Source organism: Aptenodytes patagonicus, chromosome 7 (genome assembly GCF_965638725.1).
Source record: "Aptenodytes patagonicus chromosome 7, bAptPat1.pri.cur, whole genome shotgun sequence".
Lineage (NCBI taxonomy): Eukaryota > Metazoa > Chordata > Aves > Sphenisciformes > Spheniscidae > Aptenodytes > Aptenodytes patagonicus.
The window spans coordinates 20966320-20984765 of record NC_134955.1 but is presented as its reverse complement, the minus strand read 5'-3'; the positions used below and the strand labels follow the sequence as shown (position 1 = coordinate 20984765).

The window sequence follows — 18446 nt, the reverse complement described above, 5'->3', positions numbered from 1 at the left end:
GCAGATTTCCTTCATCCAGATAGAATTAACATTTCTTTGCTGCAGTCTGCATTGCATGCAGTTCTCAGATTGCTCTTGCCCTATTGCAGAAGAGTCCCCCAGAACAAGAGGACAGTAATCCTGGTCTGTTTGGGTCAGTAAAGTCATATTGGGAGAGTGGAAATGAGACAGCTGTTCTGAAGGTTCAAATGAGCAAGGTGCAGAGTACATTCAAATTCAACAATTCTCATGTGTTTATGAGTCTTAGGATAGATTTTTTTTTTTTTTTTTTTTAAACACCAGCTCCTGGGGACAAGACTGGCTACACAGGAATCTCTGTATTCACTTTTTGAAAAGTTTCAAGCCCTCTTGACTGTGAAAAAATAACTGAAAATGTGAGCCAAATGATTTGAGTAAGGATTTTGCTGATCATTTCATGACTTTAAGAAACCAGAGCCAAACTAGTTCTTTCTTAATTGAGGGCAAGGGCTTTAAACCAATGTTTAAAAATATTTTTGAGACCTGAATCAGGATCTTTAGGAATTTGAACTTGGCAATATTACTCCTTGGTACTTATCCAACAAAGAGTTTAAGCAAATGCTCACCTCTTAAAGTCACAAGAAGTTTGACTTCAGTGGAACTGCTCGCAAGCTGAAAACTGAACATTAGTCCAAGTGCTTTGCTGGATCTGGACCAAGTTACACCATCTTGTATAAGACTGAGCCGCGACACTGATCAACCCAAAATTTGATGTATTGCTGATAGTGTGTGTCTAGGTACCCACTATCTGCTGGATCGTTTTCTCTCAAACAGAAGAGATTTAGGGGCATCATTCCCCTAAATTTGTTTCTTCCTTGTCATTTTTACTTATTCCTTTCCTTGCTCTTTTTATTCTCCAGTTTGCTTTTTCTTCTGCCTGTCATCTCTAATTTTTTGCAATTGCTGGATTACTATGTCTGATGCATGTAACATAGGTACTACACATAAATGCAACGAGTTTTGTGCAACAAGGATCAGCGTTGCTTTTATGATAGATAAAATCCAAAAATATTTTCTAAAACCAATTCAGTTAGTTTGCATTAAAGATGCAAATGTTTGTCAACAGATGATTTATTTGTATTACAGTATTTTCTGACAGTGTTTAATGAGGGATCAGGTTGCTCTTGCTCTAGGTTGTACTTACACATGCAGTCAGAGAACCACTGCTCTGGTATTCACTATCTGGGTGAATCTCTTCATGTCCATATTTCAGTGCCCAGAGCATCACTGTTTGCTTTGACATTTGCTTTTCTGGATGGGGAAAGCATTTAATTTCAAATGCAAGCTAGTTTCTTTAGGAAATGTTTTTGTTGTTTCTTTTGTGTAGCCAGCCTGAAAGTCCTTCAGCAGTTAAGGTTGCTATGAAGTCTATCTTAAGAACATGTTCTTTGAGGACTTTGGGTGCTTGCCAGGAGCAAGCAACATTTGAGTTGAATCTTAATCTCTGTATTAATGAGTCTTCTCTGTATTAATGCCTGCAGATCCCTGGGAATATTACAAACCTTGACAAAATTGCTGTGACCTCAGGTTTTATTTAGCATTGACAGTTTTAAGGACATTCATATTATTGATAAAAAGTAATGATTTGGGGGCAGAAATACAGCTACTTTTAGTCAAGTGGATTACTTTCACTAAAACACAATCAGCCTGTCTGCATTAGGCCCTAGGGAAATCTGATTGCTTTGACCATTTATCAGTTCTGGATAGACCTCTCTGAGATGCCTAGCTCTCCCTTGAATAGAAAGGTAATGTAAAGCTTCTGTCTTTTCTTGGTTTAATTTCACCAGGTCAGGTGCCCAAAGTAGAGAATGTGAATGTCTTTATGACCTTAGATATCAGGGAGTCTGATGGGCTGATTCACCAGCAAGGGAAGCTGAACTTGTGTTCTGTACAAATGCACGTTGCGGTTCTGGAGCTCAGGCTCCATTCTGCAGCAAGCACGGAAAACATCAAAACAAGTTTGTGGCCTTGCAGCATCTTTCCATGGTTCTTGCCTTCAGCACTATGTTTTATGCAGCCTTCCCTAGCTGAAGCTCCCCTGCCACCTATTTCAGGCTGTCATGTACAGAGCGTACCTGTAAGGAACAGGGTTATGAGGCAGGTCCTACCATTGCAGCTCCAAGTTTAAAACTCTCCTGGTCATGACAGGGCCAGTGGGGAGGGTCTAGTGCATTCATCTCAGACAAAGCAGAGAGAATCTGCTCTCATTGTCACCTGAGCAGTTCCGCAGAGGCAGGTTTCTTCCCCCAGGGGCACCACTATCATATTTCTATTTTTTGATCCAAGCTGCAGTACAATACAGGGCATGAAAACTGTAAGAGGATCATCAGAGACCACAACACTTTTTGCAGCGTGAAAGTGGCTAGTGAAATAGCAAAGTAAATAAATAATAGATAATGCATGCAGCAAGTCTGCCAGTAAACATCTGCAAGGTAAGGTAAGCCCATTGTTTAATAAATAATTGTGCCCCTTCTATGCCCACCATCTGAATAGACACACCACTTTGAGTATATTTGGTAAAAAGTGGCCTTTCCTTTCAGGATGTTGTCTTGTGCCACGCACCCATCTGAGATGAGAGTTCAGCTTCTCTTTACCGCTGCCTCAGCCACTACCTTGCTAACATAGCTCTGTTGAATATTTGAGCAGTAAATACCTCTGCTGGAGCCTGGGCTTGTTGACATGAAGCCCTCAAACCTTTTCCATGTATGATTTTCTCTGGGGTCCAGCTTCACTTGGTGTTGTCCAGCCAGGAGATGCGGCTCATCTCGAAGTGAGCACTCCCTGAGCTGCGGATATGCTGACAGTACAGTGTGTTCCAGGGGGTCAGGGGAGTAGAGGGGAGACGGTGGACACTTCACAGCTTTTCCGTTCTTGTGAGAAGGTCTGAGGATAGAGGCATCCTGCCTTCCTTCTCTGACATTTGAGGGTAGACTGTTCAGTCCCATGGGAAGAATCCAGCCCTTACTCTTTTAAGGTCAGCGAGCAGAAACAACTGCATGCATCCACACCTGCAAAAGCCACATGTCTGGCTCTTACCCTCTGTACACCATTTCTCCTTTCCTTTCCTTCATCAAGAAAACACATAGATAAAAGCTTTTGTCATTTCCAAAGGGAACCTCTGAAATTCTATATTAATCAGTGTTTTGGTCTTACAAATACTGTTTGCTTACAAGTAGTAATTACTTAAGATGCACCAATTGCTTTTAGTGAATGAGGAACCTTTTAGGGGTCCACAAGCTCACCTGATTCCAGTCTCTGGGATTACAGGGGCAGCTTTACTCTTTGAACCAACTGGAGATAGCAATGGCAATGACTAGAGGTTTTGTGGCTGACTAGGCTTTGGCTAGACTAGGCTGTGGCAAGACTAGGCTTTGTGGCTGAGCCACTGGACCAGGACTTCAAAAATACGACTCAGTTCCTGGGTTAGCTGTTGATTCTATAGCATCCTGGGTTAGCTGTAGAAATTCACCTTATTTTCAATCATCTCAGTTGTTTACTTTATATATTACTCCAGGGCAGACACAGTCTTGAATGAGTTATGTACAAGGCTTTGCTAATGGGATCATGATCTCACTTACATGCTCTGGATGGCTACTATAATATGATAAATAACAACGTTGGTAATAACTAGCTGATTTCTGCCAGCAAATAAGTACTTACGTGCCTGGCTATTAGGGTTTGCAGCTGCTCTGTTTCAGCTGTCAATGTCAGGGATCACTTATGAAAATTTACACCTAAATGTTCATTTTAGTCAGTGATGAGAAAGAATGGTTATAATCGTCATCTGAGAAAACCCAAAGAACTGCGTTGGGAAGCAGTAGTAATTAGCCCATTGCCAGTGGAGCTATCCAGATGTGGAAGGGTTGTCTTCATAGAAATTTTTGTCACTGTTACGTGTTTAAACAATACAGCTACCATTGTCGAAAGGACCTTCTGTAAAGTTCATCTATGTGAATAACTAAATTCTGTATATTAAGAGTATTTGCTCTAATCTGCAATGATTCTTCCCACTACTTTAAGGTAAAAGTGCAGTTTGTTTCTGAGTGGAGTAAGGTTTTTTGTTTTCAAGAATCTCATTTTTTATTAAGTAGTTTAGGTTACCTGGTATTTACTTTTAAACTCACAAAGCATTATAATTAGGGGGAGTCATCTCTCTACCTTATACACTCATTAATATTAAATACAACTCTTAGCCATCTTCACTGAGGTTTTTTTCCTTTTTGCATTCCCAAGCTAACTTAATGGTGCAGAAGAAACACAGTTTGAAAGAAAATGTATATCTATATATTTGTGTCTTGTGAAATACAAGTATTTCATTTCCTACCATCTGTACTTAACAGTGATGCCAGATTGTTTGTACAATATATTGGAGTTAGCTTATGTAAAAATTGATAGGTATGTCAATTTGGAAACCTTTGTTTTCACTGGAGAGATACAGAGAGCCACTGAAATTCATGGTGTGAGTGTCCACTTTCGAATAATGTGGCAGGTAGTGGGTTACATGACTCTTCTGCAGCTGTTTCAGGGATTATTTTCCCTTACTTCACAGCCAAAAGCCAGCCAGCTCAAGTTAATAGAATTGCTTTTCTCAAGATCAATATAGATCATTGCCAATGAAGGGTTTTATCCCAACTCATGAACTAGTTGGAAGTCTACACAGTATGCGTCTCTCTTGCACAAAGACTGTGTACCATTTTGGTAAGACTGTTGGTAGCCTGCAAAGGAACCATTGCAAATTATGTCTATAAAGGAACCGTTACTTGTGGGTGGCAATTACTGTTGCCTCCAAAGCTAGGTCCCGATGGGTGGGAGAATTTTGTGTGAGCTCTTCTGAAGTTGTTTATGCAGGCCTTTTGAGACTTGTGTTGGCAGGAGGGCACTGGGGAGCTAGAACAATTAGTCTGCTCACATGTGATGAAGTCTCTCCATTGATCAGCGGAGCTGATCAGTGGCATCTCTGGTAGCTGAGAGCCCTTGTGAGGGTTTGCACTTCTGCCATAAGGCTCATCTCCATGACTGAGGACACATTACAACATCTACTGCCAGATCCCCCTAGAGTGGTAATTTGTTTGAAAGAAGTCAAGGACAGGGTGTGGAATTTGCTATACATCCAGTTAGCACACCTGCACCAGATTTGGGATGTCTATTGGTGTACTGTGAAATAAATGCTGAGGTTCTGTCTTGTAGTAACACCCTCAGTATGGAAATCTATAAGATCTCGTCTGCCTCAGTAGGCACTGAGGTCGATGGGCTCTGAGGTCCCTCCCAAGCTTCTCTTCTGCATCTTGTTTGCTTTTTGTAAAAGAACACCTGGAGGCCAGTAGAAGCAGAGAAAGTCACCCTTGAAGCTATCATTTAAGGAAAAAGTCTTGACTCAGGACATACGGAGACAAGTCTATCATGCCAAATCTGGGGTGAACATTAGAGGCTGAGAGAAAAAAGAAATTTGGAGGAAATCAACTGGCATTTGCCAGGCATTCACAGGCCGAAGCTGTACCTATATCTGTTCCTTGCAAGCTTCTGTATTTTTTCTGTTTTCTTATTGATTATATGCACAGATAAAAAAAGAAAGGAAGGAAAAGGTACGAAGAAGAAATGACCATCAGCCACAGGAGAAAATCATTAGTGTCATACAAATGTGCCAGATCTAAAGAATCTCAAGAACCTCCATTCCCGCCACTGTACGTTCAGATAAAATCACTTTAAACTACATTTTCTCTCTAGGTCTTCATATCAACCCATTTCTGCAGTGTCTCAAGTATTTTTTTTTCCAGTGGAAACTCTATAGCCATTACCGTGACAAAAGTTGAATAGCAACTCACAGCTGATCCAATTCTTTAGTTCTGTCTGGTCAGATAACCTAGAATTCCAGTTTTTCTGGTACTCAGAAAAAGGAGGCTTGGGGGCTTTTTTTGTGGTGTGTGTCTTAACACCACTGAATCTGTCAGCTGATTTGGATTTTTTACAGAATATTCCTTCCGCTTACCCTGCAGCATTAAAAGTTTCAAGTGTTGATTTTGAAGGATGATATCTATATTCAGTCAAAGTTGCAATATATCTGTCTTACTCTGCCAAAGCTCAGACCTGGAACATACTGTGAAACAGGCACACAACATGTGGGAGACTGAAAAGTTATTCATGCAGGAAATTTCAAAGCGCTGTGGGATTCATTCCTTCAATGTAAAGAACTCATTCTGTAACCACAGTTTCATTATCCTTAATTTTTTTTATATGTAAACTTTCAACAATGAGAATGAACAATTGCCAAAGCTATAGGAACTGTCAGTAGCTCTGGGGCTAAATTGAGGGGCAATAGATATGTAGGTGTGAGAGTTTTATTTACTGTGTGTCTCAACTTTATCCTGTTTGAAAATTCGCTTGCTCTTGTGGAAGTTGTAATGCACCCAGTGAGATGCAGCACAGTGTGTTGGGTTTCTACAGCATCTCTGGGGCGCAGCTTCATGCTGAAGGTGGGAGCTGGAGTAGGGTGGAAAAAAACCCAAAGATCAAGGGCAGGTCTTGGCCCATAGAACCACACTTTGGCAACCCCTACTCCTTTCAAATTGTGGGAGCTGAGTTAGAGTAACTGATCTTTCATTGTTAAAATGCTACCAGTAACTAAGCTGACAAGCAGTTTTAATGATCAAAAGGAAATTAACACAAAATTACGTTATCCTTCCCACGCATGCTATACACATTCGTGCGTTAGGGAATTGCTGTTCCTGACTCCAAGTACATCAACATTGATCAAGACCATTATTCTGCTCTAGGTTTTTTGACAGCAACTAAAAATGAGAGCACTTCAAACTAAAGCTACATTTCATGTGTATTAACTTTAACAGAAGTAAGTGTCTGGGTTAACTTAAGCACGATTATGACTAGTTACAGAAACGTGTGTATCAGCACTCAATTTCGTTTACAAATACCTCTCTCCTCTTGGTCTCAGCAAGCACTTTTGGTTTAAATGAGGTATAATCTGACATGGAAAATAAAGCGCTTGCAAGTAGCATAGCACTTAGTGTAATATTGTGGTTGCTGCAGTGAGTTCAGTGAGGCAATGAGAAGCAACAATGATGCGTGAAAATGTTGTAAGTCAGGAATGGCCCAGAGTTGTATCTCGTTGGGGTTGGGTTCTTCCCCTGTTGTCATCTCCTGTCTCCAGATGCCATCCTCTCCTGCCGGCACGGGAGGGAGGGATCTCGGCCCCACTGAAGGCAAGGGGAGTGTTGGCACTGGTGTTAGTGGAACAAGGATTTTTATGCAGTGTCTCTGGTTGAAGCATTGATCACAGACGTGTCCATGGCAGACCTCAAGTACTGTACCAGGACCACCAGCGTGGTCTCTGGCTCCAGTCCTGGACAACAACCAAACTGCCAGGAAGTCTCCTGTCCTTGTTTTCAGGCTTTCCCTTTAGAGAAAGTGCTGGCCAAAAGCACATGGCTCCTTGGTAATCACAATTTGCTTTAGCAAGCTCATGAAAGCTGTAGCAGCTGGCTCTCACTTTGGCATAATGAAGCTGAGAAGGCAGAGTTGGGGGCTGGTCGAAGTGTGAAACCCTGAATGCTCTCCCTGATTTACTCCTTGTGCAGCACTGGGGGAGTTGCACTTCCTCCCCAGATATCCATTTTGCTGTCAGCAAAGTGTGCGGCAGAGATCCACAGGTAAAAAAAGCAATATGCCAGACCTTTGCCCCTTTCCAAACTTGAAACTTAAAACAAAAGCAACCACCCAACCAAAAAAAAACAACCCTGGAATAAAAGTGAAATCTTTTTGTTGGGAGAAATATTGCCAGTGGCATCAGCACTGCAGCCCATTTGGAGAACAGCTTCTTATTCATGTGAAGGTTGCCTCAAAAAGATGGGACAGCAGAGACACCCTACTGCAAAGACCTTTGGCAACAATAACTTTTCGTTCACACAGAAATTCTTCATTTGCATGTAAAAAGGAGTTATGAAAACAGAATTTCATAGACACAGTTGTTATTTAGAAAGACCTTTGTTAGATGCATGCTTTCTGTTCAGCCTAAAACACTCTTGCCTTCCTCTGATGTGTTTAAGCTTATGAGTTGAGAATTGCCTAGCAAAGTCTCTTTTCGCTTAGTTTTTGAATTCTCCAACAATGTGTCTCAACAGGGTTAGGAACCCTTACTGTGAAAAAGCTGCACAGTTCAGAAGGAAGAATGAGGCCAGAGTATTAGGTGCTACATTTCCATGGCATTTCAGCCTAAAAGTGGGTTTCTGGCAGCAGCAGATGGGACGTGATCCTTGTTATCTTACACCTTGGGCAGTGGTTCACACTTGCGCAAGGGAGCATAAGATGCTAAAAGCAACCGGCGTGCCATGGCTGTGTGAGGTGCAAGACAGAGGAGACCCAAGCCAACGGTTTTCAGCATATTGCTACTTGAATTTGGAAGAGTAAGTACAAAACCAACCAAGGCTGCAATACTGCAAAGCAAGTCAGGTCTTCACATTCATATGCCATTTGTTTGACTGCGAAAGGACACTGCAGGGACATAAGGACATGGCCTCAGCACTGCTTGCAGAGTTGGGAGCTGTGTCATGGATTTGATCAAGTACGAGCAACACATGCATACAATCAGTTTTACAATTTTGAATACTTTACAGCTATTTGAGAGGACAATGAAACTATTATGTAAGCTTCCTATTCGAACATATGTTACTGATTTAAATAACATTCAGGCTTTAAAAGTTTTTGCTTCTGATGTCAGAATTATCTGTACAACCAAACCATTGTGTGCTGACATATGGACCGGATCATTGTTATCACAGTGCGGCTTGTTAAATTCAACTTGATTTCTGTAGATCAGAGATGAGATTTTTTTGTTTCCTTTATTTTGTAAGACTGTAGTTTGGTCACTTTTAAAATCTAAATCTCTCCAATTACCAGTGCGTTCGTTTTCAGAGCGACCTTTAAAACTAAATAATACCCACATCAATGGCTATTTTAGATGTATTGCTACTGAAGATTTATTCAACAGATGCATGTGTGCTTTTAGATACTGTATGCAAGTTCAGTGGATTTAGTGTTTTATTTCTAGGTGAATGATTTGAAACCAGCTTCCAAAAGAAACGATGGTTTTCAAGCTGATGAATGTGTTCAGGGTTGTGCTGTTGTGTTTACTGGGTAGCTTGAGCTCAGTGGAGCTATTCAAGATTTATTGTGGTGAAACCAAGAGCAGGATTTGGCTCTCTAGGTCTGGTCTCCGTCCAGTAAAATTTTGGCTGGAGCGAATCAATCCCTGAAGAACAAGGATGTTGGATTAATGGAAGAACACGTTATTATTTCTTGAACTTGTTATTAGGTGTTGTAAGCCAAACTGTTCCTTGCCCCTGTGCTCTCCCCCCAGTCTGGGAGAGTGATGACAAGATGGGAGCATCAAATTTCATGGGAAAAAATCCTAAATGGTCATGCACAAGTGGGGAGGGTGTTGCCAAGACCCTCACAGAAACAGAGCTGTTTGGTGAGTTCCCATCCCTGCAGCAGTGTCTGGAGATAGTTGGAATCCAGGTTTCAAACCCTTCAGTTTATTATTATTATTTTTTTAAAAATCAATTATAAATGCAAGTTTGTAGGTTCAAGGTGAAACTAGGGGAGTCTATGTTGGTTTCTTGGCAGTTTTGGATACTAAAAACGTGATTTGGTGTTCAGCGCGTGTTCTGCAGGCAGGTGCGTAGGTGTGTATGTGGAGTAATTACTCTGGAGGACACTGGTTTGGCAACCTCAGAGGCTGTAATCCTCTGTTTATCACAACCAAAAATATGATGTACGCATTTCCACCCCGTGCTTTGTCTCTGCTTCAAACCTGACCTGCATGAACCATAGCAGAAGTGAGCCTCCTTGCCCTTTATGTAAAGTTCCTGGCTTCCATGTCACTCGGGACGGGACACTTGTCCACTGGAATTGAATTATCTGTTGTGTATATTAATGGGAGCTACATTTCCTCTACAGTATCCTCTGGTTCCTTCTATATGCTCTTTGTTATTTGCACACTACTGGGGCGCTCCTGTGCTGCATCATACGACCAACTGCCACCAGCTTTGTACAATGTCTCATCCTTTTCCTATTTCAGCTGTCAAACTTCTCAATCATATTCTCTATCCTATTTTAGGAATATATTCTGTCATTTTCTATACAACTGTATTATCATGCCTAATACATGAGGGTTCTGATCTCTAACACATCTCATTAATTTTAGTCTCAGTCAATGATTATTTTTTGGGGGGGTGTTTTGTTACACTACGTGTATAATTATAGTGGATTTTCTCTCCTACTACCCTGGTAAATTGTTACTAAGAGTTTATTATTATATTAAAATAACTTACCCTGGTAAATTATTATCAGAGTGCAGATTCCCATTAATTCCATTTCTCGTTAAAAAGTCACGAGATGCATTTCCCTGGTTTGGGCTGATCTGACCCTCTGCACTTAACATAAATGAAGACATACCTGTGCGCACACTTGCATGCACATGGCAGTCATGCGTGCTCACACAACTCCTCGCTTTGCTCTGACCCCCTCCAAGGTGGATGTGCCAGATGCAGTAGACCTGGAGGCACTCCCATCTCTTGCAAGCTCTTAAGTTCTCTTCTCACCAGCCAGAATATTTCAGAAGTATTTTCAGAAATGCAGGTGCATGCAGTTGTCAGGAGCAGCTTGCTTTGAGTTACGTTGCTGTTTCACCTTACAGCAGCTGTGCTCTTGGGGGCAATTATCTGTGTAATAATTAATGAGGGAGTTTTCTCTGATGCTGCAGCATGATTCACACAGCTTCCAAAAGATTAGTTTGTTAGTTACCGAATAAAATATTTGCAGATGTACTTTGCTGTGATAACATCTCTGACTGGAGATGACTTGTTACAGATGGAGGAGTAAAGATCTGCAGGGCCAAAATGTGACTGCATGACCCAGAATTTTAGGCTCCTCCAGAAGCTAGCACGACCCCAGAGTCAGCAAGGGGACCTTTGTTCCTGGCTTTAACTTGCAGCGAAGTTCTGCAGTCAGAGCTGGGCGGAGAAAAAAGTCCTTTTGACTCTACCCCTCACTGCTGCCTGTCTACAGTAGCAGGGAAGGAGGGACAGCAGTCACTTGCTCTCCCTAAGAGCTGGAGTGCTCTTCCTGGAGGGCAGGGGGCGAAGATATCTTGGCTTGCTAGCTCCCTTTCCTGAAATAGAGTATAGACAGCAAAAGTGGGCCAAGTGATACCAAACACTTAGTGCAACAAAGTTCGTGCTTTCTTAGTATCTTGTTTCATGGGTTAAGGGTGAGCTTGGGACAGCCAACTTCAGCCTTGTAAGAAACCAGTTCCCATTAGCTTCCATGTTTTTTTTCTTTTCTGAAGTGTCTGTATAAGCAGTTTTTAATAATGAGACCCTGTTATCAAACACTGGGTTGCATTGCAAAAACGCAGCAGTTATGCCTTTTGCAAGTACCCAAGACATGGGATACACAACCTAATTCCTTTATCTAGAATACTAATACTAATCAACTTTTTGATTAGTATTAACCTTAAACATGCTACTCCTGACTTGCACCAAAGTTAGCTGTAGGAGAGTCAGAGCTGCAACCCATGAATGAAATTGGAATGGATTTGAGACTATGCACTTGGCAGCGTAAATTATGAAGAGTAAGGTAAGTAGGTTTTAGAAGTCATTTAAATTAGTGTCTTCTTCTGATGGTGTCTGCAGCAGGAGAATGCTTGAAGACTCATTAGCTAATAATTCATAGTGAATACGTGCTGTGCGTGACTTGGCAGACAGTGTGAGCAGGGACTGACCCCATTTGTGTGCACTGGGTTTAGCCATAGCCAGCCCTGGAACTGAAAACCATAACACACAGAGGGAAATATGATTTAACTCTGGGATCCTTTGACCTCTGAATAGGAGCAGGGGACTGCTCCTTCAAAATGCATGAAGTGATCAAGGTTTTAGCAGTAGAGGGGATAGCTGTTTCTTCTCGGGGTCTTGTGTAAAACTGCTTGGGAATTAATCCATTGCTTTGTTTTGGCATTCTTTATATTGACAGAGAAACATTAGGAACAAGCATATTACTGAAAGCTCCTTCTGTGGCAAAAGACCTTCAGTTAGGAAGTACAAAACAAAGAAAAAATAAAATTCATTAATCATACCTTACCATATCATATGTAAAGTAATCAGATTAGGATTGTCTTCAGTTTTGCTGGCCTAATAAACAGAGCGTCTATCAGAAACACTTGTTTCAATGATACAAAAATGAGAGTGACTGCTTTCCTTTACCTATGTTCAGTGGTTTACAGAAAAGAAAATTCTGCACCAAAATTAGCCTGAAATTTGAAAAACTCATCAGTGCTTGAAGTGGGTCATGAAATGAGCAATGTAATTCCTTCACATTACTCCTAATACCATATTTGTGTTTATGGATGTGTTGGCCTTGGTTGATGGTAGGTTCTGCTTTTGTAATTTGATTTAATTTCTTTCTTATTATTGGCATGCAGCTTGCAAATCTAATAATAAATTTCTGTAAATATTACTTTGGGAGGCATCTGTTCCTTAAGGAAGCCTTAGAACTGGTGTTTGTTTTATTTATAAAATATGCACAACGTAAATAGGCCCAGGAAGATCTTCTGCAACGCTGGGGATGTGATGACATACAGGGACATTACGATCCTTCAGGTCAGGCAAATCCGAATGAGTACTTGGAAAGTAATGTGACAAACTTCCATCTTTTTAGGGGCTTATCTGGTCGCAGGTACAGTGAAACAATGGCAAGTGTTCCCCGTTGCCCTGATAGCTAAGGGATGAGGTAAAGTAAGCTTGCAGCAAATTCGCAGAAGGAACCGTATTGTTTATACATAAAGGGAGTTTCTGTGTGTGCATGGCTGTATCCTTGTGTCTCTGTACTAGACAGCAACATCCTGTGTCAGTACGGGCAAGCTGCCTAGATGCACAAAATTTGGTGGAGGAGTTGTGGTTTATGTCAATTGAGGGTTTTCTCCTATAAGGAGGAGTAGCCTCCTATAAGGACGGAAAGAGATGTGTCGTGTGACTGAGATTTTTCGTATTTGCTTTGTTCTGGCCATTAGATCAGCTGCACTGTTTGTACTTCAAAGGCTATAAAACGTTATGTAAACACATTGTATGTTGTATCCATCATGACCTACCTTAAATCTGCGGCATCCAGGGAAGAGATGATCAGAGGCACCCAATGCCTGGGGCCCCTGCAGTGGTAGAAGATGGATGAAGTGAGATAGGTCTGAATGATGCCCATGGACAAACCATGCCCCAGAAGGCAGAGGGGTGAAAATCCCTGATTTCACCCTAGAAACCCCTATGCAACCCTGTATTTGGCAAATTGCAGGAGAGAGGCATCTGGGGATATTTTTCCATGCATCTATCCTTTACTCAGCCTTATGCAGTCTTCCTTCTCCTGATGTGGCCCTTCCCAAGTGTTCAGATGGTGGAGAAACAACAAAAAACACAGACAAGAATACGCCTATCCCTACCTGTAAAAGCACTCCTTCCTGACCTCTTGGGCTGGCTGGCTGTGCAGTATCCCTGAAGCAGGCAATTTGACTGTAGGGTTTTTTGGTGCAAAGCTGCATCAAAGCTGCAAGAGGTTCTCAGAGGGCAATGCAAAGCTGCTTTTTTTCCTCATGGTCCATGAGGACATGAGTTAAGAGAACTGTTACCTTTATTCCAAGATCAGAAGGAGCCCCATGACCGTATTCTTTCATCTGCTGCAATGTTCCCTAGACAATGCATTAAAGTATATATTATTTATTATAATGTATATTATAAAAGATAGCTAATCCACAATTTTGAAGTCCAAGAATCTCTATTTAAGAACTGTTTTAGCTGTTTGTTGGTCCTAGGCATCTGGTCCTGCTTGCACATGGGGGTTGGACAAGATGACCTCCAGGGGTCCCTTCCAACCTCAACCGTTGCTGTGATTCTGTGAACTCCATGCTAGTCTCTACCTCCTCTGATAAACCGTCCTTGTATTTAGTTCCCCATTGTTTAGTTCTTTATTATTCAGACAGTCCGGTATCACAGCTACAGTAGAGAATTCTGAGCTTTTGGTTGGTTTGGGATTTGATGAAGTGTTGCATTTTGTTTATGTTTGAGTAGTGGCTTTATGCAACTTAATGTTACCAAAGGTGGAAGGTGGTTAAGCCCCCAATTTGATTTGCCACCATTTTTGCATTTTGCATTATCTTTGTATTATGCACTCTGTTGCAATGTTAGTGGAACATTACACATGGAGTTAAGCAGGTCAGTATGTGCTTTTCTGGGTTAGGACCAGAAAGTTTGGAATTCATACAAATGATCCTTTATTTATATTTTGCTAGACCTAAAGGATAGGAAAATAGGATGGAAAGGATTATAATTTTCTGCTGATTCAAAAAATGTTATTTGCAAGAGTGCTATTCCTTTCAACCGCAAAATCAGAAGAAGGGTAACTCCGTAAGAGGACAGAGTGAGACCACTGTGCAATCAGCTCAGATATGTTAAGTTGGGTTATGTGCATAGAGCAAATGATGCCAGCATAAGCAAACCTCACTTAATTCTTAGTGATTACCTGCTATTTATGACAGAATTACCATGATGTAGCTCTTGGAAGAATCTTAATCAAACTGAACTGGGGTGACATGTTGTCATAAAAGAACAAAGATGTCTGTGAGAGAGAGAGGTAGAGAGGGGTATAATTTTACTCTCCACCTTTGAACATTTTCATGATGATATTTTTTGAAAATATTTTTAATTATATTTCTTGTAAACAATGTGAGATTTGAAGGAAGTAGCAGTGGCCTAGTCTTAGGAAAAAGAAAGCAAGTCTTGAGTTCCTTCATCCATTCAAATTGAGCTTGAATTGTTTCTTTTATAAGGGATCTTGGAACCACCTTGTCCCATCTCCATGTCCTGTGGATGGCTCACTGTGGCCTCTCAGATTTAGATGGGATCTCTTCCTGCAGCTCTCTAAAAGTAAGTATAGATGTGTCCTGCCAAATGATGGTCTCAAAACTATCTTCAGTTGATACTCTTCTCTTTACTTGTAGTCTCTGTTCTCTCCTCACCCTTTTTCTAAAGGACTTTGGTTGGATACCTTGAATTGCATGTGTTAGTTTAAAAGACGCTACAGTATTTTTTTTTTAAAATGAGGTGTAACATTCAGGTCTGATCCTGAAGATGCCTAATGCAACATAGCATTTGTTGCCATATTAGCCCTAGTTATTTAAGGTGGCAACAGCCATATTTGAAAAACGTTCACTTCCATGCTAATTTCATGCTGTGCCATGTAATATTTCAAATATTAGAAAACATTTTGCAAAGCTTGAGTGTTACTTGTGCAAGCCTGTGGTTTACATATTTATTCTGTTTACTTCTGCTGAGGAACTCTACATAGCCTACAACAATATCTCTGACCTGAGCCAGCTGACCTGGTTGGATCACCTTGAGGTTTTGGACCTGGAAGGGAACAATATTGAGGACATTGACCAGATGCAGTACCTGGGACTTTGTTGCAAGCTGAGCCGCCTGACAGTGGAGGGAAACCTTATTTGTCTGAAGCCAAATGCAGAATCTGCAGAGGTGAGGACTTGGTTTGCACATACTGTGTTAATTTTTGGCAGTGCTTTTTTAGTTTGAGTTGGAAATGAGAAACGTTTCTGTATCTTCCTATTGTATCATTCTGAGTGATGACATGGGATGCATTTCCCATCTTTCATTTCTTGTTGATTTTGTCCTTTCATGGTGTTTCCAAGATGAGCACAAATGAAATACAAGGAGTGCTAGTAAAGACTCAGGCCTGTTTCCTTACAATGTGTTCCTTCTTACCTGTGAGAATGGGATTAAACTAGAAATCAGCTGTTCTGAGCCATACAGCTGTTCTGTCTTCTCCCAGCTTGCAGTGCAAACAGGCATCTTAAAGGAAGACCAAGGAGAGCATGGACCCCAGCTATGGATCCTTCTAGCCTGTAGGAATCTTGCAGCAGGTTAGAAAGTAGCCAATATTTTTCTTACAAGATGTGCCAATTGCAATATCTCAATTAGATATCTGTCTTTGGGCTTTTGCATTTCTTTTGGAGGCTCTCCGGTCCAACAGCAAGTGCTCCAGGACCACCACGCTCAAAAGTTGAACCCTCAGAAAAACAATGCTTGAGATAACTAGGAAAAGCTATATTGTAGGAACTGCTTGTTGTCCTTTCCCCTGAAAGGTTAAAATGAAATGACCAAAAAGATCTTCAGCAAAAGCTGAAGATACAAAATAGAGTGATTCACCTCTTATGTACTGAAATGATAAAATCATTTCTGCGGAGGTATTTTGTTGAGGGCACGAGATTCTCTGTGTCACAAAGATGAAAATACAGTAATACATGATCTGCTTTGGGTTTCAGGGCACTCAACAAGAAAAGTAAGGGAGATCTAATTCTACATGAACAGTCTCAGAGCTGTATTACTCTCTTTCACTTTCCCCTGCTTCAAAAAAAAGCATTGTTGGGATATAAAAACAAGCATCTTAGCATGTACTGAAAAGGTAACTGGAGGAAAATCAGAGTTTAAAAAACTTGGTCAAATAAGACTGTTCCTCATTTTGGTCACATAATGTCTAACGCATATCATCAGATAACAGTTTATGGCCAGCACACGATATATTGTCATCCAGGTCTTTTGGAAGGTCACAGGCCTATGCACACACACATAGGTATGCAATACTCAGCACTCACTAAAGGATGGTGCAATCCCCAATGGCACCGTAAAGAGCTGATAACACGGGTTAGAAAGCAGAGCAGGAGCTGGTGCTGTGACTCCACTGTGCCATGTTCCATAGCTTCGTTGTGCTTTTCAAAGTGATCATGCCCATGCCGTTAATTTGCGTAAAAGGGTGGGTTTGATATTTGTCCTGGATTTAGACTTGAAAACTGAGGTGCTATCACTAAAACTCAATCATGTAGTAGATATGCGCATATTTAAAATCTTCGCACTTTTTAGATACATGAGTTATTAGCATTTTTCAGATATAATTTTTGGCTTGATCATATCCCTCAGTAAAAGGAGCCACCGAAGGTAGTGCTTTAGCTATCATAATTTTTCTCTCTGGAATCCAAAAGAAAATATTATACACTTGCCTTTCTGTTTTGAACTGGTAGAAGTATACTTCAGAGACCACACCTGTAATTATTTATAACCAAAATGATTTCTCCATCAACATTTCTCCCTTACAGAAGATGCAATCATGAGAAGAAAAAACATATTCCTACAGTAAGGAAGCACACCTTGCTTCTGATGGACAAAGCATGCCTACTTACTCTTTTATTCCCACAGAGACAAATACAACTTCTGACACTTCTTTATCATAGCTTCCTACCATGAAAATGGTGCAGTATATCCTAACAGCATAGAAAGTTTGTTTCTACTCCCTTGTCGTTCCTGCTCTACAAAAGTGGTATTTTTGGAGGATGTAGTTTTCACTTGGCATCTTCAGTCCTTAAATGTACTTGTAATGGAGAAATGTCAGATTGCCCTTGGTTTGTTTAGCTGAGGAAATCAGTCCTTGGGATGCTGCTGCGTGTCGTCACGTAACAGGAGTTCAAAGAGGAGTGGTATGTGGTGGTGTGCCCTAATGCTCTTCTCCACACTGAATGACTGTCTCTACTCCTGTGCAAGTAGTTTCATTCAAATGCCAGCCAGAATTTGGTGAGGGAGTCTGCATGACAGTATGTTTTACACTGAGCTGTAACGGAGGCAGACTGTAAGTTCACTGTAGTCTCCCACCCAGTCTGTGTTGGGAAGCTGCTCAGCCCTGGGGTGGTTACAAAGCTGGCCCTGCCCTCAGCTGCTGAGAGCTTCTCCATGGGCTTTGTCACTTTCTTGGTTTCAGCTGATGTTGTTTGCATTTCTTCAGGGTATAGAAAAGTCACCTGAAATATAGAAAAGAATAGATGTGGGCTTACTTTGGTGTGCCCTAGATGGCCAGCTCTAATTCCTCAAGCTCCTTCTTGTAAGACTACAAGCCCTTGCTACAGCTCTGTAAAAGCTCTCCTATTTATTTACTTTTAATCTAAAGAATGGTCCAGCTAAATTTACTGCTTTTTCTTCAGATGGCCTGTTTGCTCTCTGTAATTTGATTTTCAGATGAGCTCATCTTCCCCTGTTATCTAAACCAAGAGCAACAACCTGATGATAAATTCTGCAGTCTCTGTTGCAGTAATGTAACACGAGCGTAACATGATGCTTCTCTTCAACAGGACATGGCTGGAAATTGGCTGTAGCCCAGGCACTGTTCGGAGTACATGTGGTATGGGGTAGAATGGCGATCAGTTGACTCATTTTCTAAATTAAGATTAAAGGCTTTGTTAGAGAAATTTAGTGTCTGCCTCTTAACAACAACAAACACACGCTTTATTTGGTGAGTTCCTTCTGCCAGCCTCGGTG

At 41.2% G+C, this 18446-nt stretch overlaps 1 protein-coding gene across 2 annotated transcripts in view; it reads left to right on the top strand.

Moving 5' to 3' along the window:
- LRRC56 (leucine rich repeat containing 56) overlaps positions 1-18446 on the top strand; it is an 82024-nt gene that overhangs the window by 50909 nt on the left and 12669 nt on the right. For both annotated transcript variants that reach the window (XM_076344277.1, XM_076344276.1), the window contains exons 6-7: positions 14900-14996; positions 15405-15602. In XM_076344277.1, the coding sequence (XP_076200392.1) occupies positions 14900-14996; positions 15405-15602 (295 nt within the window). The remainder of the gene's footprint in view (positions 1-14899; positions 14997-15404; positions 15603-18446) is intronic.